The 25,621-nt window shown below is 48.0% G+C and overlaps 1 protein-coding gene across 1 annotated transcript in view; it reads right to left on the bottom strand.

The window, feature by feature from the left end:
• Positions 1–840: 840 nt before the first annotated feature.
• The window catches only part of LOC134983739 (oocyte zinc finger protein XlCOF6-like), a 166,687-nt gene continuing 141,906 nt past the window's right edge, over positions 841–25,621 (bottom strand). Inside the window, exon 7 of the mRNA XM_063949387.1 lies at positions 841–2,083. Coding sequence (XP_063805457.1) covers positions 1,296–2,083 — 788 coding nt within the window. The 3' untranslated portion in view covers positions 841–1,295. The remainder of the gene's footprint in view (positions 2,084–25,621) is intronic.

Here is a 25,621-nt window from a genome sequence, read left to right as displayed (position 1 = left end):
TCAAGCGCCAGACATCATGATGATTTAAAATGATATATAATGAAGTAATGTCATGTATGTGTATTAGTTGAACGAAACCAGATACACCTGTCACGTTTGGTATTGAAGCAAGCAGATTGGTGTGTAGATTCATTTGATACTTGTTATTAAGTTGTAGGACATTGCAACAAATAGTTATGATTACATGTATAAAAGCTAAAATCACTTTTATTAGAACAATAGATGTTCCAAACAGGTAGTGGACAGGAAGCTCAGGCCAGCCCCTTTGGATGTCTTCAAGGCTAAACCTGATTAGCATATACAAAGAGACTAGTGACTCATCATAAATGAGAGTAAGTTCCCTCCCCCAACTAGAGAACACATTGCTGATCACACAGGAGTCAGTTCCTGTTTTGGTCTCAAGAGTTGCTGATCGGTCCCAGACAATGATGGAGTTCTTGCATGATTTTACAGAGAGAGAGAGAGTGAGTCATATGGAGGGACAAATTTATATGAGAAAGATATGGTAATTGTATCGCTGGCCTGTAACTGTATGTAACTGTAACTGTATGTTTTAACTGCTTACTGTGTGAGTGTAACCATGTAACTATAGGTATACTGTACTTTGTAATATATTGAATCCATATCCTTTTAATAACAAATATATACATCAATGAGCTTTGGAACTCAGATAGTGTGTGGGTGTATTGTTTTCTCTTATGGGATACAGTGTTTTGTGATGTACAGTGCACTTTTATCGTATATGGTAATAAGATGCGCCTGGCGTCTGTAGTATATATATTAGAGCGGGCATTTTAAATATTTGTGAGAAAGCAATTCGGCATTCACAAGACGCTCATCAGTTTTTTTATATTTTTTATTGTTTTGTGTAACACACAGTCTTGTTATGTCGTCACATTAAATGTACATGTTGTTAGAATATTTCACAGAAGTTATCTCAGAGGACATGAAATAGAACATGTCAACACATATTTTTAAGAAATGAATTAAAAGTTAATTTTTATCCTAATATACTACTTAGTGCACCAGAAACAGATCCTTTTCCTTTTTTCCTCTTATATCCTAAATGTACTCTTACATGATCTGTGGTAGCACCCCCACAAACTGTACGATTATTTGACACAGTATCAAGATTTGTGGTTTCCGGTCAATATTGATCCATAGATATTTATACAAGATAGACACAACAATTCCAGTGCAACAGTTCCCCTCCTTTCCCTTTTATTGTAATTTATACTCCAGAATAAAATGGTACCTCACCTGAGTGATGTCTATTGTGTGCAACAAGAGCTGATTTATTTATCAGAGTATGGAAATGGCCTCTCTCCTGTGTGACTTCGCTGATGTCTAACAAGGTGTGATTTGTGTGCAAAACATTTCCCACACTCAGAACATGGAAATGGCTTCTCACCTGTGTGACTTCTCTGATGTATAACAAGTGTTGATTTCTGGGTAAAACATTTCCCACACTCAGAGCAAGAAAATGGCTTCTCACCTGTGTGACTTCTCTGATGTTTAACAAATTCCGATTTCTCGGTAAAACATTTCCCACACTCAGAGCAAGAAAATGGCTTCTCACCTGTGTGACGTCTGTGATGTGTAACAAGTGTTGATACCTGTGTAAAACGTTTTCCACACTCAGAGCAAAAATATGGTTTCTCACCTGTGTGACTTCGCTGATGTGTAACAAGTTGTGATTTGTATGTAAAACATTTTCCGCACTCAGAACATTGAAATGGCTTCTCACCTGTGTGACTGCGCTGATGTTGAACAAGATGTGATTTGTATGTAAAACATTTCCAGCACTCAGAACATGGAAATGGCTTCTCACCTGTGTGACTTCGCTGATGTTGAACAAGATTTGATTTCTGTGTACAACATTTCCCACACACAGAACATGGAAATGGCTTCTCACCTGTGTGACTTCGCTGATGTAGAACAAGATATGATTTCTGTGTAAAACATTTCCCGCACTCAGAACAAGGAAATGGCTTCTCACCTGTGTGACTTCGCTGATGTGTAACAAGATGTGATTTCTGGGTAAAACATTTCCCACACTCAGAACATGGAAATGGCCTTTCACCTGCCATACCTGTCTGTGGCTTTGTGTTCTGTGTAAAACATTTGGCATCTGTAGAACAGGGAAACTCTGTATCTACTCTCGGAGCTGTAACAAATGCACCAATATCAGAGTTATCAGGAGAACATTCCCCAGGATCAGAGGGATCAGCTGATAGAGCTGGATGTATAATTGGGGTAATGGGATTATCTCCTGGAGAATCCTGTCTACTGTCATTATCTTTTATTTCACAATCCGGGGATAACATTAGATGTCCTTCTGAGATATTCCTGCTTGTGTGTCCATCTGCTGGAAATAAAATACATTATGGAAAAGTGACATTTTCTGTAACAATATTAATCTTGTAATCAATAGGAGAAGATTACTTTCTTAGGGTGAGAATCAAATTATATATCACGCCCAATTTCCTTGCTAAAATGATCTCCGTTATCGCACATACTGCGCCCATAGTAATCAGGTTTAGCTGTGTTAAAGGTTGGGTGCCTCGCTACTCCGGGGTAGCGAGCTGAAATAATGATACAACGTCCCTGAGGGCAGAAGCAGAACGGGTGTGAAAAGGGGTGAAAAGAATTGAATCCCGCCCTTAATTGTAAATGTGTGTAATAAAACATAACTTTTAATGAAGACTTTATAATATTGTGTCTCAGACTATCATTGTGTCCACCCTCCTGAGAACACTCACAATAACAAATGTAATATTATAATAAGACTTAGATATCTCTCTCTCTTGTACTGGTAACTAACCATGAAGTATAAATGGAGATGTAATCACTCGCCAAGTCCTATGTCAGCACCAATGTAAAACAATGGATGGGAAACATATCGTATGAATTGGAGATTCTAGATGAACAATAACATCAGTCATATGAGCTGATGGATCAGAGAAAAGGAGAGTTATGGTGGACTTACCATGGTTAACGCTCTTTCTGCGAGGTACACTGGGTTCCACAGGGAAACTTTGGGGTATAGAGTGGATCTTGAGCCAGAGGCACCAACAGGCTAACGCTTTAGCTGTCCCAGGATGCATTGGGGCCTTCTCTATAACCCCACCTCCAGGCACTGAGAGCTCAGTTTCGTTAACCAGTCCAATGTAGGAGCAGGTAAGAGAGAAGGCAGATGCTAGTCACATAGAACCACATTCTCATTACAGGAGAAGGGACCATTGGCTAATGCCATACAAACAGCCCTGTGGAACCCAATGTACCTCGCAGAAAGAGAGCGTTAACCATGGTAAGTCTACCATCTCCTTTTCTGAAGCATGGTACACTGTATTCCACAGGGAAACATCAGGGATGTCCTAAAGCAGTTCCTCAAGGGAGGGGTCACATCTTAGCATGTTTGAGAACCTGGCGTCCAAAGGAAGCATCCCGGGAGGCGGAAGTATTAAAGACATAGAACCTAATGAACGTGTTCTCCGAGGACAATGTAGCCGCCTTGCACAATTGTTCTGGGGACGCACCACCCAAGAAGGTCCAACCGCACGAGTAGAATGGGCTTTAATAGCAGTAGGAGCTGAGAGTCCAGCCTGCGCATAAGCTTGTGCAACCACCATTCTAATCCATCCGGCTAAGGTTTACTTATTCGCAGGCCAGCCACGTTTTAGGAAACCAAACAGTACAAAAAGGGTATCTGACCTCCTGATGGAGGCAGTCCTCTCCATGTAGATACAGAGAGCCCTTACCACACCCAAAGACCGCACTTTGGAGGACAATTCAGAAGAGATAAAGGCCGGAACCACAATCTCTTGGTTAAGGTGAAACGATGACATCATCTTAGGTAAATAACTGGGACGAGTTCGTAGAATTGCCCGGTCACGATGAAATATCAGAAAGGGTGGACGACAGGGCAATGCGCCTAAGTCTGACACCATTCTAGCAGAGGCAATAGCCAGTAGAAACAGGACATTGGCCGTGAGCCATTTAAGGTCCGCCAACTCAAGAGGCTCAAATGGAGACTCTTGCAGGGCATTCAGGACAACAGTCAGATTCCGTAGAGCCACAGGAGGGACATAGGGAGGCTAAATCCATAACACACCCTGAGTGAATGTATGAACGTCAGGTATAGACGCAATCTTTCTCTGAAACCATATGTGAACTTTGAGGGAAGCCAGACGAAGATCAAAGTCCAGGCCTCGTTGCAGAAAATAGGATTTTAATTACCTACTGGTAAATCCTTTTCTTTGGCTCCTAGTGGACCTGTCTATATCCCATGGTACTAAATGGATCCCCAATATCCTCTACGGACTACAAGAAAAGGAATTACCAATAGGTAATTAAAATCCTATTTTCTCTTATGTCCTAGAGGATATTGGGGATCCATTTAGTACCATGGGGAAGTACCAAAGCTCCCAAACCGGGTGGGAGAGTGCTGAGGGTCCTGCAGAACTGACTGACCAAACTGAAGGTGCTCAGAGGCCAAGGTATCGAACTTATAGAACTTTGCAAACGTGTTCAAAACTGACCAAGAAGCTGCTTGGCAGAGCTGTAATGCCGAGACACCGCGGGCAGCCGCCCAAGAAGAACCCAGTGATCTAGTCGAGTGGGCCTGTACAGATTTTGGAGTCGCCAATCCTGCCAGGAATAAGCATGCTGGATAGTGAGCCTGATCCAACGTGCAATAGACTGCTTTGAAGCAGGACACCCAATCCTTTTGGGATCGTAAAGAACAAACAGCGAGTCCGATTTCCTGTGACAAGCTGTTCTCTTCACATACACCTTCAAAGCCCTCACAACATCCAAAGACTTTGAAGTAATAGAGGTGTTGGTCACAACCGGAACCACAATTGGTTGGTTGATGTAAAACGCCGACACCACCTTAGGAAGAAATTGTTGACGAGTCCTGAGTTCAGCTCTATCCTCATGGAAGATTAAATAGGGGCTCTTGTAAGACAACGTCCCCAGCTCTGACACAAGTTTTGCAGAAGCCAAGGCCAACAGTGTGACGGCTTTCCAGGTAGGCCTGGTGTGCAGAAGCCCTTTCAAGAACTTCTGGACCTCAGGAGAGAGACGCCAATTGTTTCTGAAAGAAAATGGACAAGGCCGAAATCTGGACTTTTACGGAGCCCAGACGTAGGCCCACATCCGACTGCAGAAACATCAGGAAACGTCCCAGATAAAATTAAATTCCACCGCAGAATATTTTCTGCTCTCACACCAAGAGATGTATTTCTTCCAAATACAGTGGTAATGTTTAGACGGGATGACCGTGTCAGGAATGCCTCTCCTGGATAGAATCAGCTGTTCAACCTCCATGCCATCAAACGTAGCCGTGTTAAGTCTTGATAGACAAACGGCCCCTGTTACAGGAGATCCTCGTGAAGAGGTAGAGGCCACGGATCTTCCAGGAGCATCCCCAGAAGGTCCGCGTACCAGGCCCTTCTTGGCTAGTCCGGAGCAATGAGAATTGCTTTAACTTTTTCCCTTTATATTCTTTTGAGAATTCTTGGGATCAGCGGAAGTGAAGAGAACATGTACACCATCTGATAGACCCATGGAGTTGTCAGAGCGTCCACTGCCACTGTCTGTGGGTCTCTCGACCTGGAACAATACTGCTTGAGTTTCTTGTTGAGACGAGAGGCCATCATGTCGATTTGTGGACATCCCCATCGACGTGTCAAGCACCTGAACACCTCCGGGTGAAGGCCCCACTCCCCCGGGTGCAGGTCGTGTCTGCTGAGGAAGTCTGCTTCCCAGTTGTCTACTCCCGCAATGAAGACCGCCGACAACGCCACAGCATGTTTTTCCGCCCAGAGGAGAATTCTTGATATCTCTGACATTGCTGCTCTGCTTTTCGTTCCGCCCTGTCAGTTTATGTACGTTACTGCTGTCACATTTCCTGACTAAACCTGAATTGCCAGATCTTGAAGAAAATATGAGGCCTGCAGAAAGGCGTTGTATACAGCCCTGAGTTCCAGAATGTTCCTGACTTGACCATCTTTCTTAAAACTGCACCCCCCCTGGTTGACCACTCCCCCAACCTCCGAGGCTTGCGTCTCTGGTTAGCAGAATCCAATTCTGAATCCCGAACCTTCGGCCCTCGATTAGGCAAGAAGTCTGTAGCCACCACAGAAGGGAGAGCCTGGCCTTTGGCGACAGACAGATCCTCTGGTGCACGTGAAGATGCGATCTGGACCATTTGTCCAACAGATCCACCTGGAAGGGCTTCGCATGAAACCTTATGCACTGAAGCGCCTTATAAGCCGCCACCATTTTAGATGCACCACTATCCGTGTTGGCTTCAGGACATCCTGAACCATCGAATAGATTACCAATGCCTTTTCCAATGGAAGGAACACCTTTTGCGACTCTGTGTCCAGTATCATTCCCAGGAATGGAAATCTCAGAGTTGGCACTAAATGAGATTTCGGGAGATTTAGAATCCAACCATGATCCAGGAGTAGTTTGGTTATGAGACCAATGCTGCTCAACAACCTTTCCATGGGCTGTGCTTTTTTTCAGGAGATCGTCCAGGTACGGAATTATGTACACTCCCTGCTTGCGAAGGAGAAACATTATCTCTGCCATCAACTTGGTGAACACCCTCAGTGTCATGGAGAGACCAAATGGCAGGGCCTGGAACTGGTAGTGACAGTCTTATAGTGCAAAGCGTAGATAAGCCTGGTGAGGTGGCCAGATCGGAATATGAAGGCACGCATCCTTGATATCCAGAGACACTAGGAATTCCCCCTCCTCCAGACCTGAGATCACCGCTCTCAGAGACTCCATCTTGAATTTGAACACTGGTAAGAACGGGTTCAACAATTTTAGATTCAAAATCAGTCTCACTGAACCATCCGGTTTCGGTACTACAAAGAAGTTGGAATAGCACACCTTGTTTTGCAGATGAGGTGGAACTGGAACAATGACCTGAGTCTGTACCAGTTTTTGAATGGCATCCTGTAAGGTTATACTTGCCTCTTGTGGAGCTGGTAAGCCTGATTTGAAGAATCTGTGAGGTGGAATCTCCTGAAACTCCAGTCTGTAGCCCCGGGAAATAAGATCTATGACCCAGGAATCCTGGCATGATGGTGTCCAGGGTGCACTACACAGAGTACATAATAGTGAGCTCCCTGAGGAAGAGGAACACTCTGCTGTACATGAAACACACTCTTTGCCTAACATATTGTAAATGTGACAACACACACACAGGAAAGGTTAAAAACCCAATTAACCCACTAAGAGCCCTTCCAGGGAGACACAGAGGTATTTGGAGCCAGCACACCGCACCCTAATCGCTAATGCCAAGCTTAGCCGCGTCGCAGACTAAGTTCCCAGATTGGGGATTTAGTACACTAATAGTCGCTCCCCGTGGTACCGCTGAGGTAATATGTAGTCACACTGGAGGAGCTGCACGTCCCTGTCGGTCAGCGTCTGTGTGAATTGCAGAGGGAAAATTGCACTGGTGAGCTGCTGGATCTACTCATTGTGAAGCCCCGCTCCTTCAATGGCACGTGGTCTTCACGCTTTTTTATACTGGCTGAGGTATTTTGTGCTTAAAGTGGAGACAGAACAGTTTTAAGGCTTAGTTTGCCAGTGTGGGTACTGTGTACAGTGTACTGAGACGCAGCTGTGTACTGAGTATGGAGACGCAATCCGCCCCGGTTAGAAGCCGTGCATCTCCGTACCCTCATGCCGCCATAATGGCCGGCGACCTGCTAACCGGGACGCTGGCTTAGTACTCACTACTCTTCTTACTTCTGGCTCTGTTAGGGGTGGCGGTGTGCTGTGGGAATGTACGCTCACCGTGGTGGGGCTTGCGAATAGTTCCCTCAGGAGCTAGTGTCCTGTCAGCGGGGAACGGGACCATTAACCCTTCAAGAGGTTGGGACAACTCCCCACTGTACAGGAGTCCCTGTACAGTGTCCACGCCAGCACGCACACAGTCCATCTCCCGAATACCACGCCGGGTCGCGATTTCAGTGGGTCTCGCTTTGGGAACTATCTTACCTGCTCCCAAAGATGTGGCCACGCGTTCCTGGAGAGCAGCGGCGAGTGTATGTGCCTGAGGAAGAGAACCGGAGCCTCCGCTGTGAGTACCCGGCAACCAGGGCGCGAGAGTATACAGCGCCGCCAGGGGAGGTGATGGAGCACGATATGTCAAACTGACATATAGAACTTCTAAGTGTCTATGCTGCGCCCCTTGAATTCTTCTTTCTTCAGAAAAGCTCTTTTCAGGGCTGCCCAGCGCAGCGCTCCCTGTTATCTGTGTGCACCAACTTACACACTGAGCTCCTGTGCACAGAGGCGGGGTTATATAGAGGAGGTGGTGCAATGCATCCTGGGAACAGTCAAAGCATTTAGCCCATTGGTGCCTCGGATCAAGATCCAACTCTACACCCCGATGTAATTCCCTGTGGAATCACAGTGTACCTGCAGAAAAGTGGTTTATATATAGACCGGCGTGTCCTAATAGTGACACTCTCAGGGCATGTAATACCATAGGCAGAGGTACTGCTAGCACACAGTATGGCTGCTGGTGACACACAGTGACATGATGTGAGGGGAGAGCAGGAGTATAATAGGGGCTGATGGCTCCTGATGTATGAGATACACCAGAGAGTGTGGGGAGGAGACTGGTCAGATCTCTGGGCTGGTAACACACAGTGACATGATGTGAGGAGGAGAGCAGGAGTATAATAGGGGCTGATGGCTCCTGATGTATGAGATACACCAGAGAGTGTGGGGAGGAGACTGGTCAGATCTCTGGGCTGGTAACACACAGTGACATGATGTGAGGGGGAGAGCAACAGTATAATAGGGGCTGATGGCTCCTGATGTATGAGAAATACCAGAGAGTGTCGGGAAAAGACTAGTCAGATCAATGGGCTGGTAACACACAGTGACGTGATGTGAGGGGAGAGCAGGAGTATAATAGGGGCTGATGGCTCCTGATGTATGAGATACACCAGAGAGTGTGGGGAGGAGACTGGTCAGTTCTCTGGGCTGGTAACACACAGTGACATGATGTGAGGAGGAGAGCAGGAGTATAATAGGGGCTGATGGCTCCTGATGTATGAGATACACCAGAGAGTGTGGGGAGGAGACTGGTCAGATCTCTGGGCTGGTAACACACAGTGACATGATGTGAGGGGGAGAGCAACAGTATAATAGGGGCTGATGGCTCCTGATGTATGAGAAATACCAGAGAGTGTCGGGAAAAGACTGGTCAGATCAATGGGCTGGTAACACACAGTGACATGATGTGAGGGGAGAGCAGGAGTAAAATAGGGGCTGATGTCTCCTGATGTATGAGATACACCAGTGAGTGTGGGGAGGAGACTGGTCAGATCTCTGGGCTGGTAACATACAGTGACATGATGTGAGGGGGAGAGCAGGAGTATAATAGGGGCTGATGGCTCCTGATGTATGAGATACACCAGAGAGTGTGGGGAGGAGACTGGTCAGATCTCTGGGCTGGTAACACACAGTGACATGATGTGAGGGGAGAGCAGGAGTATAATAGGGGCTGATGGCTCCTGATGTATGAGATACACCAGAGAGTGTGGGGAGGAGACTGGTCAGATCTCTGGGCTGGTAACATACAGTGACATGATGTGAGGGGGAGAGCTGGAGTATAATAGGGGCTGATGGCTCCTGATGTATGAGATACACCAGAGAGTGTGGGGAGGAGACTGGTCAGATCTCTGGGCTGGTAACACACAGTGACATGATGTGAGGGGGAGAGCAGGAGTATAATAGATGCTGATGGCTCCTGATTTATGAGATACACCAGAGAGTGTCGGGAAAAGACTGGTCAGATCAATGGGCTGGTAACACACAGTGACATGATGTGAGGGGGAGAGCAGGAGTATAATAGATGCTGATGGCTCCTGATTTATGTGATACACCAGAGAGTGTGGGGAGGAGACTGGTCAGATCTCTGGGCTGGTAACACACAGTGACATGATGTGAGGGGGAGTGCAGGAGTATAATAGGGGCTAAAGGCTCCTGATGTATGAGATACACCAGAGAGTGTGGGGAGGAGACTGGTGAGATCTCTGGGCTTGTAACAGTGACATGATGTGAGGGGGAGTGCAGGAGTATAATATGGGCCGATGGCTGTAGACTCCCCCACTGGGTAGATACATTTCCCTCAATAGTCTGTACTGACAGAGGAGGGTGTAAGATAAGAGATTGCTGTAGTGACTGAGCAAGGAGAATATGTGACTCTCTTCTGTAATAAGTGATTATTACTCACCTGTGCTGATATCTGTAGGGATCTCCTCCTCTTTACACTGCTGATCACCCCACACATACGCCTCTTCTTCTCCCTCTATATCTTCTGCTTTTATATCAGTCACATACGTCTCTTCTTCTCCCTCTATATCTTCTGCCTTTATATCAGTCACATACGTCTCTTCTTCTCCCTCTATATCTTCTGCCTTTATATCAGTCACATATGTCTCTTCTTCTCCCTCTGTATCTTCTGCCTTTATATCAGTCACATATGTATCTTCTTCTCCCTCTATATCTTCTGCCTTTATATCAGTCACATACGTCTCTTCTTCTCCCTCTATATCTTCTGCCTTTATATCAGTCACATACGCCTCTTCTTCTCCCTCTGTATCTTCTGCCTTTATATCAGTCACATACGTCTCTTCTTCCCCCTCTATATCTTCTGTCTTTATATCAGTCACATACGTCTCTTCTTCTCCCTCTGTATCTTCTGCCTTTATATCAGTCACATACATCTCTTCTTCTCCCTCTATATCTTCTGCCTTTATATCAGTCACATACGTCTCTTCTTCTCCCTCTGTATCTTCTGTTTTCATATCAGTCAGACGTTCAACCTAAAAAAACAAAACCACTATAATGACATTTACATACAGTCAGATTAAACGGAGGTGAAACAGTATAATATCAGTGTATAAGACACACAGCTTCTCTACAGATCACAGGGACAGTCACTTTGGTATATTGATGAGACCCTAAATCCCACCTACCTGATACTCCTGTGGGATCCTGTGATTCTCCTCTGTACAATCCTGGGAATACAGAGGACGGGGACATCTCTCTGGGGTATCTCTGTTACTGGGCCCATCTGTAGGAGACACACAGTGACTGAGTACAGTGTATATATGCGATTATCAGATGATGTATGTATATAGGGGGCTCCCATACCTGCTCTCCCCTGTACAATACATGACAGTCTCCTCTTACCCAGTGATGTGAGGGGCCGGTGATTCTCCATCATCACGTCCTTGTACAGACCCCTGTGTTCCTCTATATACTCCTCCTCCTGCATGGAGACATAGACAGTGACCTCCTGACACCTTATAGGAACCTGACACATACAGTGATACAGTCATCACCCAGACACATCCCCTGGTGTTACTGTATAATACCCCATTCCCAGCAGTCACCTCTCCAGTCATCACCCAGACACATCCCCTGGTGTTACTGTATAATGTCCCATTCCCAGCAGTCACCTCTCCAGTCATCACCCAGACACATCACCTGGTGTTACTGTATAATGTCCCATTCCCATCAGTCACCTCTCCAGTCATCACCCAGACACATCCCCTGGTGTTACTGTATAATGTCCCATTCCCAGCAGTCACCTCTCCAGTCATCACCCAGACACATCCCCCGGTGTTACTGTATAATGTCCCATTCCCAGCAGTCACCTCTCCAGTCATCACCCTGACACATCCCCTGGTGTTACTGTATAATGTCCCATTCCCAGCAGTCACCTCTCCAGTCATCACCCAGACACGTCCCCCGGTGTTACTGTATAATGTCCCATTCCCAGCAGTCACCTCTCCAGTCATCACCCAGACACATCCCCCGGTGTTACTGTATAAATGTCCCATTCCCAGCAGTCACCTCACCAGTTATCACCCAGACACGTCCCCCGGTGTTACTGTATAATGCCCCATTCCCAGCAGTCACCTCTCCAGTCATCACCCAGACACGTCCCCCGGTGTTACTGTATAATGTCCCATTCCCAGCAGTCACCTCTCCAGTTATCACCCAGACACGTCCCCCGGTGTTACTGTATAATGTCCCATTCACAGCAGTCACCTCTCCAGTCATCACCCAGACACGTCCCCCGGTGTTACTGTATAATGTCCCATTCCCAGCAGTCACCTCTCCAGTTATCACCCAGACACATCCCCCGGTGTTACTGTATAATGCCCCATTCCCAGCAGTCACCTCTCCAGTCATCACCCAGACACGTCCCCCGGTGTTACTGTACAATGTTCCTTTCCCAGCAGTCACCACTCCAGTCATCACCCAGACACGTCCCCCGGTGTTACTGTACAATGTTCCATTCCCAGCAGTCACCACTCCAGTCATCACCCAGACACGTCCCCTGGTGTAACTGTATAATGCCCCATTCCCAGCAGTCACCTCTCCAGTCATCACCCAGACATGTCCCCCGGTGTTACTGTATAATACCCCATTCCCAGCAGTCACCTCTCCAGTCGTCACCCAGACATGTCCCCTGGTGTTACTGTATAATGTCCCATTCCCAGCAGTCACCTCTCCAGTCAGCAGCTGAATGATCTTGTTGCTGAATTCCAGGATCTTCTGGTCATTGTGTCTCTCATGTATCAGTGAGTGAGGTGGAGGCACCGTGATTAGGCTCTGGGTCCTGCTCAGTCCTCCTCACACACGGGGATGGATGCTGGGTGTCTCACACTCATTAGATATCTTCTTCACTACTGTGTAACCCTGCAAAATGTTGGAGACATCAATATCACTGTAAATACTCCCAGATACCATCACCTCCCCAGTCATGTCCCTGTATTATTACTATAGATAAGTGATGTCACTGTGACACTCCCAGATCCCCTCCTCTCCAAGTCATGTCCCTGTATTATTACTATAGATATAAGTGATGTCACTATGACATTCCCAGATCCCCTCACCTCCCCGGTCATGTCCCTGTATTATTACTATAGATATAAGTGATGTAACAGTGACACTTCCAGATCCCCTCACCTCCCCAGTCATGTATTTGATTATTACTATAGATATAAGTGATATCACTGTGACATGCCCAGATCCCATTACCTCAGTCATGTCCCTGTATTATTACTAAAGATATAAGTGGCATCACTGTGACGCTCCCAAATCCTCTCACCTCCTCGGTCATGTCCCTGAATTATTACTATAAATATAAGTGATGTCACTGTGATACTCCCAGATCCCCTCACCTCCCCAGTCATGTCCCTGTATTATTACTAAAGATAAGTGACGTCACTGTGACACTCCCAGATCCCCTCACCTCCCCAGTCATGTACCTGTATTATTATTATAGATATAACTGATGTCACTGTGACATTCCCAGATCCCTTCACCTCCCCAGTCATGTCCCTATATTATTACTATAGCTATAAGTGATGTCACTGTGACACTCTCAGATCCCCTCACCTCCCCAGTCATGTCCCTGTATTATTACTATAGATATAAGTGATGTCACTATATACACTCCCAGATCCCCTCACCTCCCCAGTCATGTCCCTGTATTATTACTATAGATATAACTGATGTCACTGTGGTGGTGGTGGTGGTGGTGGTGGTGGTGGTGGTGGTGATGATGATAATAATAAGACACCACAGACTGCCTCCACTTTAATAATAATAACAACAACAACAACAACAACAACAACAGGACACCACAGGTGCTCCCGCTGTATAATAATAATAATAACAACAACAACAACAACAACAACAACAACACCACACGACAGGCTGCTCCCCCTGTATAATAACAACAGGACACTACAAGCTGCTCCCCCTGTATAATAATTAGGAGATTTATGGTAGACTTACCATGGTTAAATCTCTTTCTGCGAGGTACACTGGGTTTCACAGGGAATACATCGGGGTGTAGAGATGGATCTTGATCCAGAGGCACCAACTGGCTAAAGCTGTAGACTGTCCCAGGATGCATTGCGGGGCCCCCTTTATAACCCCACCTCCAGGCACTGAGAGCTCAGTTTTGTTACCCAGTCCAATGCAGAAGCAGGTAAAAGAGACGGCAGATGTTAGTCACAAAGAACCACGTTCTCATGACAGGAGAAGGGACTAGCGGCTAATGCCATACAAACCCATAGAAGCTAAGCACGTCAGGGTGGGCGCCCTGTGGAACCCAGTGTACCTCTCAGAAAGAGATTTAACCATGGTACGTCTACCATAAATCTCCTTTTATGCATTGGGGTACTCTGTGCTCCACAGGGAATACATCGGGGATGTCCCAAAGCAGTTCCTCAAGGGAGGGGATGTGCCTTAGCGGGTACGAGAACCCAGCATCCAAAGGAAAAATCCTGGGAGGCGGAAGTATCAAAGGCATAGAACCTAATGAACATGTTCACTAAGGACCACGCAGCCGCCTTGAACAATTGTTCTGCGGACGCACCACGGCGGGCCGCCCAAGAAGGTCCAACAGACTAAGTAGAATGGGTATTTAATAACAGCAGGAGCTTGGAGCCCAGCATGCGCATAAGCTTGTGCAATCACCATTCTAATCCATCTGGCCAAGGTTAGCTAATTTGCAGGCCAGCCACGTTTGCGGAAACCAAATAGTACAAAAAGGGCATTTGACCTCCTAATAAAGGTATATACATATATAAAATCCCTTACCACATTCAAAGACCGCTCTTTGGAGGACAAGTCAGAAGAGACGAAGGCTGGAACCACAATCTCTTGGTTAAGGTGAAACGATGACACCACCTTACGTAAATAACCAGGGCGAGTTCGGAGAACTGCTCGGTCACGATGAAATATCAAAAAGGGTGGGCGACAAGACAAAGCGCCTAAATTCAATACCCTTGTGGCAACTTTGTGATTGTGTCGAGACGCCATCTGGTAGACCCCACTTGTCCACTTGGAGCTGAACGACTTCCTGATGAAGACTCCACTTCCTGGTCCTCGATCCGAAGCCCGGAACTTTGTGATCTAGTAGGCCCCACATGTCCACTAGTATTTGAAAGACTTCTAGATGAAGACTCCACTCTCCGGCGTGTACGTCCTGACGACTGAGGAAGTCCGCTTCCCAGTTGAGGAACCCCGGAATGAACACTGCTGATATTGCTGGTAGATGGCGTTCCGCCCAACGAAAAATGTTTACACTTCCATCATTACCATGTGGCTTAGGGTGCCGCCTTGATGGTTTATGTAGGCCACCGTGGTGGTGTTGTCCGTGGGCTTGTAGGAAGTTTACCGTCAGCTGCAGGTGACTGAGGAGGACATTGTGGGAGTTCGCTAGGATCAGCAAGTAGTCCAGATACAGCAGGATCCTGATTACCAGACGACGGAGATGAGCCGTCATCACAGACATAACCTCGTTGAAGATCCGTGGAGCCGTTGCCAGTCCAAATGGCAGAGCCTGGAATTGAAAGTGAAGGTTGCCAATAGCAAACCGCAGATATTGCTGATGCGATATGGCAGTAGGTAGATGCAGATAAGCATCTTGTATGTCAAGGGATACCATATAATTTCCGGATTCCATGGCCAGTACAAATCGAGCGCAGCGTTTCCATACGGAACTTGGACACTCTCACAAATTTGTTCAGTGATTTGAGGTTGAGTATAGGCCGGAAAGACCCATTGGGTTTTCGGGACTAGAAACAGGGTTGAGTAGTATCCTCCGCCTCTCTGGGACAGAGGTACCAGCACTACCACTCCTGTATCCAGGAGGAATCGCACAACCAGGTGTAGAGCTTGCGCCTTCAACGGGTCCGAAGGAATAACTGTTGTGCAGAACTGGCGAAGGGGACGTCTCTTGAAAGAGACTGGGTACCCATGAGAGACGACTTCTCACACCGATGCGTCTGAAGTGGTCATTAACCAGACCTGGGTGAACCGCAGAAGTCGGCCTCCCACCCTGGTATACCACAGCGGGAGGCCCACCCCATCATGCGGCAGGCTTGTCTTATTTAGAAGCAGGCTGACGGGCAGCCCAGGATTGCTTTGCTTTAGGCTTAGTGGATTTGGGAGCATGAGATTGTCTCGGGTATGCCTGACCTTTTGCTTTCCCTCGAGGCCGAAAGGAACGAAAAGTGGTACTTCTTGCCTTCTGTGCAGAAGGAGTAGTGCTAGGGAGAAAGGCAGTCTTAGCAGCCGCTAAGTCAGTCACAATCTTATTGAGATCTTCCCCAAATAGGATGTCTCCCTTAAAAGGAAGTACCTCCAAGTTGTTTTTGGAGTCCAGGTCCACCTTCAATAACCTCAACCACAGAATACGGCGAGCCAGGATGGACGTAGTCGACGCCTTGGCCGCCAACACACCTGCGTCAGAGGACACCTCCTGAATATAGTGGGAGGTGGTGGTAATATGACACATATATTGTCTGGCAGTGTCAGATATATCCTGAGGCAGCTCTTCCTCTAATGCCTGAACCCATACTTCAATTCCCTTTGCGGACCAGGAGGCCACTATAGTGGGTCTATGTACAGTACCTGTAAGGGGTAAATAGACTTCAGACATCCCTCCACACGCTTATCGGTCAGTTCCTTCAGTGAGGTGACAGTGGTGACAGGCAGAGTAGATGACACCACAAGACGGGTGACATGAGAATCCACCGATGGATAATTTTCCCACTTGTTACACAACTCAGCAGGGAGGGGATAACGATCTAGAGCATCTTTTTAGACAGGGAGAATCTCTTCCCTGGACTAGACCAGGGTTCCTAACGTATGTCTACTAAATAGTCAGAATGCAGTTACACTATTTTAGCTACCTTCTGACGTTTAAACTTATCAGGTTTCGGGGCGTGGCCTGGCCGTTGTGGAGAGTGGAAGTGCTTCTCCCCAGCTCCTGTAAGCATTGCCCTTCTACTGCCTTTTACCCATCCTACTCTGTCTCTGGATACTCCATTTTGCCCTCTGAGACCTCTCCTGTGTTGTTGTTGCCGCTGTGGGGGACCCGCGGAGTCGGGGAGTGCTTTTCAGCACTCCTGCGGATTGCGGCCTTCCCCCAGCGTGAAGCCGGGGCCTGGAGTTTGAGGATGACCCGGGGCCGGAAGTCCGGAAGCGGGGCTCCGTCGCAGCTTGGCACCTTGCTGACCCCATCAACCTCCTGATGCCCTGCCCGGCTCCCCTGCACCATCCCCAGATGACCGAGTGCTGAACCCGGGCGTGAGGGTGAGTTTGCTCCGAAACCGGAGCTCCAGCAGCGATCACCATACCCGCTGTCTCCCGGAGCCGCCAGGCCACTTGCCACGTCTCGCCCTCCTTACCTCCTCCTTCCCCTCTGCAGCCTGGGTCCCGCAACGCTGTGCGGCTGGCCGCCCGGGATTCACGGACCTATCCGCTGGCGCCCGCTCTCCTCCTGCTCCCCTACATAACTGGTCCCGGAGCTCCGCTGACGGGTGCCGCGGCTGGGCCCTAGGCCCCCGGAGTGCAGGCGCTGGTACCTGCGATATATGTTTAAGGGGGTGGAATGGGCTTTAGTGCTTTCCCGGCTGCTGAATTAGCTCTGCTCCTCTGAGGCCCGGGGGTCCACTTGCGGCCGCAGCTACTATACCTGGCTGGGCCCTCCTTCCTGCCGGCCGCTCTGCCCGGCGGTACCCCCCCTGCTAGATACCTGGCTGGGTCAGAGTACCCTCTGAGCACTCTGAGGCGGCCTACCAACGTCAACCATGCCCTCACCCCTGCTGCCTGGCTGACCATCTCTCTCCGCCTGGCTCCTGCTTCTGGGGGGTTGGTGGGAATCCTGCACTGCTCAGCTGCTCGTACCCCTCAATACCGGGGTACTCTCGTGGGATACTACTCAGGGGCTCCTGCTCCATTGAGACACTCCTTCTCTGATAGCGGTATACTGTATTGCTGGACTGTTCTTCATTTACATGCTCCCGGGCGCTTGCCCCGTGATCGCTGATGGGATGTGAGCGCGTCTGCTCTCCACCAGCTATGCTGTCTAACTAGTGGGGGAATGTATCCCCCGTCATCCTTATAAGAATATGGTGTTGTCCTTGTGAAATGGTCCTCTCTCTCCCCCTCTTCTGATGGCCAGAGGCAAGAAAAATCAACAGGGAAAATCCACCCGGTCTACACGTAGTACCCCATCTCAATCGAATCTCCGATCCTACTTATCCTTACCGTCGGTTGCAGACCCCCCTCCTACTGCGCCTGATACGGGTATTGCTCCGCCCACGATGGCTTCCTCCCCCACGACTGGAGATCTACGGGCCCAAATGACCCAACTGCGAGGTGAAATTGGGGAAATATTGACTCACGTCCGTTCCCTTCCTTCCAAACAAGACATGCAAGCTCTTGAATACCGGCTCCAGGACTCTATCCAAACCCAGATCTCGTCGGTGCAATCTGATATTAAACATCTGGGAAGCAGAGTTGTCTCATTGGAGGAGGAAAGGGACACAGTAGAAGACCAACTACTCCAGCTTCGGGACACAGTCGCTCAACAGGGGTCGGACATGGAACTGCTGCAGAATAAATTAGACGACCTGGACAACAGAGGCCGTCGGAACAAAGAGGTTCCTCCGTCTGGCCTTGTTGACGCTCTAACCAAAATATTCTGTGAAATCCTGGGCCTGGACTCCTCTGACTCGATTGAATTCGACCGGGCTCATAGAGCCCTCAGACCAAAAGGGCCAGCCTCTAATCGCCCGAGGGACGTCATCTGCAGACTCCATTATTTCTCACAGAAAGAGGAGATTCTTCGCAAGGTACGAGATTTGGAAGGAGTTGATTTTAACGGTACCCGAATCCAAATTTTTAAGACCTCTCCTGGCGTACGCTCCAACAGCGGAGGTTGCTGAAGCCCTTGACATAAACGCTACGCAAACACGACCTGAAGTACAGATGGGGTTTTCCGTTCTCCCTGCAAGTCTCCCATGCTGGTAGGGTTTTCTGTCTCCAATCCCCAGTGGATTTACCTGGATTTTGTTCTGCTCTGGGACTGGGGGATGTTTCCCTCCCGGAATGGTGAGCTTTTACTCTCCCCACCCTGGCCTCTGCCAACCCACCCAGAAGAGAGAGGTGGCACAAGGTCCAGAATCCGAAGAGGAAATCCAAAGGTTAAATGCCACCTGACGAGAGTCCAGCTGAAGGGCCTTGCTGGTCCCTTTTTGAGTTCTGATTCTGACAGTCTCTTATGTTGGATCTGTAGTTGGTCCCCCCTGTGAGACTCATTTGCTTAGTTCCCATGTTGATTTTGCCTCATGTCCTTCGATTTATTGTGTACCCCTCGGTTTTTTTCCCTCCCCTCAGTCTCCTTAGACGACTCGACAATACTTATACCCTGTTTCTCATACTTCTATCTCGTCATAGCTGTCGAGTACTACCTTGCATTTAGACCCCGGACCCCATTCTAGCGTGTATACTTAATACAGATATGGTCCTCATTTACGCCCCTTGAAACACCCCCTTTTTTTTTCTTCTCTACCCTCAAAGGACCCTTACCGTTATTGCCGTTATTACTATTAGCATTGCTATTGTTGTTACTTTTTATGTTACTGTATCTGCATTGCTCAATCAACAACTGTATATTCATTGCTTATGTTTTACTTGAAATGATTGTTTTTAGGATGGCGGGGCTGCGGCCCCCTACTGTACCCCCTACCGCTATGGTTTTCCCGAGACAGGGGCACCCTTACGGTCCCTTTCCTGTTTGGCTGCGGTATCTTACTGTTTGACCTACTCTGGTGTGTCGCTTCTTTTCTTTTTTGCTCTTGGTTACTCCTCTTTCTTCTTTTCTTTCCTTCGCCCTATCCTTCCTTTTCTTCTTCTCTTCACCTGGTCCACAGCCTGAGATCTTTGAAGCCCTCTACCTCCCCGACATATGGCTTCTACACTTAGGATACTCTCCATAAACGCCAGGGGAAGAGGGCCGGTGCTCTCTGTTCGTTTCATGCGGAGAGGGCTGATATTGTCCTTATGTAGGAGACCCATTTCCGACACTCCCCCTCTGCACCTCATATCAGGAATCGGTTCTTTCCCACCTCGTATTATTGTAATTATTCCCATTCTAAGTCCAAGGGTGTGGCCATCCTATTTGCTAAACATTTACCCATCACCAATGTGGTGGTCCACAGGTTGGAGGAGGGGAGATGCCTTTTACTTATATGCTCTATTTTTAGTACAACTTTTACGATTGTTAACATATATGCCCCCAACCAAGGTCAACCTGCCTTCCTCGAGGCTGTTCTGGACAGGGTCGACGCGTTGAAACAGGGGATCCTGATTGTGGGGGGAGACTTCAACTGGGCCCTTGACCACACCCTAGACACCTCCTCCAAGCCCACGTTAGTGCATCGCCGCTCGTCCGGGAAGGTGGGGAGCCTCATCCACCTCCATCAGCTGTCCGAAGTCTGGCGCATATTCCACCCGTCTGACCGGGATTACACATATTATTCAGTTCCTCATCGCTCATACTCTAGACTGGATTATATTCTTCTTGACCACATGCACTTGCCCCTGGCCTGCGATGCCTCCATAGGCAAGACAACATGGTCCGACCACGCTCCGGTAAGACTAGACATTGTCATCGGACCCTCTCCTGGCCAACGACGCTTGTGGCGCTTTAACGAGTCTCTGTTGCACGACCCGTATTGTAAAGCCCAACTTGAGGATGCCATTGATACGTATATTGGGTGTAACGTCTCTCCTGATGTCTCTGACTTGACGATTTGGGGGGCTCATAAATGTGTAATCCGGGGAAAGTGCATTCAATTGGGCTCCTACCTAAAGAAACAACGTTTGGGCCAAATTGAGGGACTTTTGCGGCAAATTGAAAACCTAGAAATCACCCATAAGGCCACTCTCTCCCCTGACACTTATGTAGATCTGGTCACTGCCCGTTCGTCCCTGAATAAATTACTGTTGGATAAAGTGAAATTCTCCTTTCAGGAGTGTCGCAATTGGTATTACCGATGGGGTAAAAAGCTGGGTAAAATGCTTGCCCCGGGCTTTACGTAATCAGAGGGCGCTCTCGTTTATCCCCTCCATAAAAGATGCACATGGGCATTCTCTCCACGACACGGACAAAATTGCAGAGACATTCTGTTCGTACTACACATCCCTATGCAATCTCCCCACTTCTGACTCGACTGGCGATAGGTCACGCGACGTGGACACCTACCTTACAAAGATCGGCTTCCCTAAACTCTCCGAGGATGCCGGGGAGGAGTTGGAGAGGCCCTTTACTTCCCAAGAACTTGATGACGCTATTAAATCTGCTCCTTCTCAGTAGAGTCCGGGCCCTGACGGTTTCACCATCAATTATTATAAAGCCTTTAAGGATAAATTGTTCCCTCTGCTCTTGGACGCATGCAACACAGTCTCTGATACTAATCCTTTTTCTAGGCAGTTTCTTGAGGCCCACATCGCAGTCATCCCAAAGGAAGGCAAAGACCCCTCCCTGTGCCCCAGCTACCGGCCTATATCCCTTCTCAATGTTGACGTCAAACTCTTCGCTAAACTCCTAGCCAATAGGCTCAGGTCCCTCCTACCCTCCCTTATACACAGTGACCAAGTGGAGTTTGTCCCTGGTCGAGAGGCGAAGGACAACACATCTAAGATCATTGCGCTTATACACTACGTCTCCCTACAAGATTCCCCGGCAATCCTACTATCCACTGATGCTGAAAAAGCGTCCGACAGAATTGGCTGGGGTTTTATGGCTGGGGTGTTGAGGCACATGGGACTGGGTCCGTCCTGCTTACATCGCGTCCTGGCCCATTACACTTCCCCTTCGGCTATAATCGTGATTAACAGTTCCTTATCCGGATCGTTCGATATGAATAATGGGACTAGGCAGGGCTGTCCTCTGTCCCCCATGATTTTCATTCTCTGTATGGAGTTCCTAGCTAGGGCAATTAGGCTGAATCCAAATACTTCTTGGATCAGGCTTCAGGGTACGGACTATAAGCTTGACCTCTTCGCTGATGATTTACTGGCCACAGTCACGAACCCTATAGTTTCCTTACCTAATCTAATGGTCAAGTTCAGGCTCTTTGGCGAGCTCTCTAATTTTAAAATTAATCACTCGAAATCAGTGGCCCTGAATCTCACTGCCCCGCCTACCATGGTATCTGGTCTCAAAGCAGCACTTCCCTTCACCTCGCACACCTCTCAATTGAAATACTTAGGGACTACCATTAACAGGGATCTTTCACGTCTCTTCGACTCCAACTTTACTCCTCTCCTAACAAAGCTTCGGGCAGACCTCCAGTCCTGGACTTCCAAGTATTTCTCTTGGTTAGGCAGACTGGGTGTTCTCAAGATGAATTCCCTTCCTAAAATCTTATATCTATTGCAGACCCTGACGATCAAAATCCCTTCCACTTGGTTCAAGGAGGTCCAACTGCTATTTAGAGAATTTATCTGGGGAGGCAAGAGACCCTGCTTGAAATTTTCCATGATGGGTAGGCAGAGTGACAAAGGTGGCCTGCGCCTGCCAGACATACAAGGTTACTACCGAGCCTGCCACCTCCAGAGGATTCTTTGGTGGTCTAGTGCTGCTCCATCGAAACAGTGGGTGCAGATTGAGAGCCAGACGCTTCCCTTGCCTATTGCCGTTACCCCGTGGTTGCACACCCTCCCTGCCATTTCCCACCCCACTGTGGGCCCCACTTTGGCGTGTTGGTGGGCGATTAGAAAATCCCCCTCTGTCTCCTCGCCGACTTCCTCCTACATGTCTTTTTTATTTAATGAACGATTTCTCCCTGGTACGGACGCGTGGGCCTTCCAGCATTGGTTTGATATATGACTCTGTAGGGTTGGGCAGCTGATGGATGGGGGTGGGGTTGTTTCCTTTTTGGACTTACAGGCAAAATGGCACTTACCATCCAGAGATTTTTGGCGCTATCTGCAAGTTCGCCACTTTTTGGTTTCCCAAGGTTACCCTGGAGGGAGGCCCTCGACCCTTACACCGTTCGAACGCCTCTGCGATGGCTCGTCACCCCCATCTCACTCTATCTCCTTGATATACAATCTGCTATTGACGGACTCCAGCTCAGCTCTCCCATCCTTTACTGAGACGTGGGACAAAAACCTCGGCTGGGAGCTCAGGGGGGACGTTTGGGAGAAAATATTCAAACTGGCTCATGCTTGCTCCCCTAGCACACTGGTGGTAGAGACCCAGTACAAATTGATCTCCCGGTGGTATAGATGCCCTGACATTCTCTCTAAAATGGGTCTTGGTCTCCCCGACACCTGTTGGCGCTGCTCTTCTGGCCCAGGGAACCCGCTCCATATATGGTGGTCGTGTCCCTTGGTCCAGCCCTACTGGAAGGAAATACTTTTACTTACTGCCGAAATTACGGGGGAATCGGTACCGACGGATCCTCTGTTTTGGCTGTACCACTACTCGTCCAGACCCGTCTCGAGCTATAAACATTCCCTGTTATGCCATCTTAACCATGCCGCCAAAGCGGTGATTCCTGTCCATTGGCGATCCTCCTCTCCTTCAACTGTTAGAGATTGGGTGACTAGAGTAGACCTCTATATGGACTTAGATGATATAATGACGTCCGCTGAGGGGGGCTATTCATCCTTCAGGGATACGTGGGCTCGATGGCTGCTTTTCAAAGACTCCCCAACCTTTAGGTCCATCCTCGCTTCCAGCTCTTCTACGTCCTCTTAGATGCTTCTCCACCTCAACGTACTGCTTTCCACTCTGTGGCAAGCGGGAGACTCGCGCTTTGGATCAGGTGATTCTGATTTTGATTCTGACTCTGATACTTCTTCTTATCCTTTCCCTTTTCTTCTTCTTCTCTGCTTCTCTCCGTATCTTTTCTTTCCTCTTCTTCTTTATTTAGTTTTTCGCTTTGGGCTAATACGGTTAACATGATGTGTCTGCTATCGAACTATATCTGTCCAAGTGCCATGCTATTATATAACATTGATATATGCTTTTCTGTTATTGGCCACGGGAGCTAAACAGGCCTCCAGTTGTACTGCGACATTATTCTCTACTACGATTGTCTGTATGTTAACCGTTTGTTATTGCTATTGTTTTTTTCAATAAACACATTTTGCACTAAACTTACCAGGTTTCTTAGACACAGTAGTGGGATCTCCATCATCAGTGATTTGTAGAATCTGCTTAATAGCCTCCACTAGGTCTGAGACATCAACCTGAGTTGTAGATTCCTCGTCAGAAGCAGCTGTATCAGTGTCTGTCGGCTCAGTATATTCTCCATCCTCATCAGACGAATCATCTGAGAGATTAGTGGATTGTGAGGAGGAAGCGGCCTGCTTAGATGACCCCTTGACACCAGAGGGATGTGGGGTAGATTTTTGTCTAACCAAGGAGTGACTCCATTGCTGTAACTGGGTAGAAAAATTATCCGCCCAGTAGAATACACTTAACTGTAAATACTGTGCAGCACTATATACTGGACCCTGACGCACCTACTCCCTTAGTGATAGCTATAGGTGGGATACACTGAAAGTGAAATCCACACAGCAGATACAGGCACACACAGTCACAGTGACAATGCAGATAATTATTTTAGCCGGACAATAAAACTGCACTGGGCTAGTAAATATATATATATAGACAGTGGGGCAAAAAAGTATTTGGACAGCCAGCGATTGTGCATGTTGACCTACTTATAAAGATGAGAGGTCTGTAATTTCCATCATAGACTTCACCTGTGAGAGACAGAATCTGGAAATCACATTGTATGATTGTTACACTATTTATTTGTTTATTCTTGTGGAAAATAAATATTTGGACAATCAGAAAGTTGAACTCGATACTTTGTAATATAACCTCGGTTGGCTATTACAGAGGTCAAACGTTTCCTGTAGATCTTGACCAGGTTTGCACACACTGCAGCAGGTATTTTGACCCCCTCTTCCATGCAGATCTTCTCTAGATCTGTCATGTTTTGGGGCTGTTGCCGGGCAACACAGACTTTCAACTCCCTCCACAGATTTTCTATTGGGTTGAGGTCTGGAGACTGGCTAGGCCACTCCAGGACCTTGAAATGCTTCTTACGGAGCCACTCCTTAGTTGCCCGGGTGGTGTGTTTGGGGTAATTGTCATGCTGGAAGACCCAGCCACGTTCCATCTTCAGTGCTCCTACTGAGGGAAGGAGGTTTTTGCCCCAAATCTCACGATACATGGCCCCATTCATCCTCTCCTTAATACGGATCAGTCGTCCTGTCCCCTTTGTAGAAAAGCAGCCCCAAAGCATGATGTTTCCAACCCCATGCTTCACAGTGGGTATGGTGTTCTTGGGATGCCATTCATCATTCTTCTCCCTCCAAACACGGCGAGTGGAGTTTATACCAAAAAGTTTGATTTGGCTCTCATCTGACCACATTACATTCTCCCAATCCTCCTCTGGATCATCCAGATGGTCACTGGTAGACTTTAGACGGGCCTGGACATGTGCTGGCTTAAGCAGGGGGACCTTTCTGGCGCTGCAGGATTTCAATCCATGACGACGTAGTGTGTTACTAATGGTAACCTTTGTGACTGTGGTCCCAGCTCTCTTGAGGTCATTGACCAGGTCCCCCCATGTAGTTCTGGGCTGATTCCTCGCCGTTCTCAAGATCATTGATACCCCACGAGGTGAGATCTTGCATGGAGCCCCAGGTCGAGGGAGATTGTCAGTGA

This window comes from Pseudophryne corroboree, assembly GCF_028390025.1.
Source record: "Pseudophryne corroboree isolate aPseCor3 chromosome 3 unlocalized genomic scaffold, aPseCor3.hap2 SUPER_3_unloc_22, whole genome shotgun sequence".
NCBI classification, from domain to species: domain Eukaryota; kingdom Metazoa; phylum Chordata; class Amphibia; order Anura; family Myobatrachidae; genus Pseudophryne; species Pseudophryne corroboree.
This window is presented reverse-complemented; position numbering and strand designations above follow the sequence as displayed.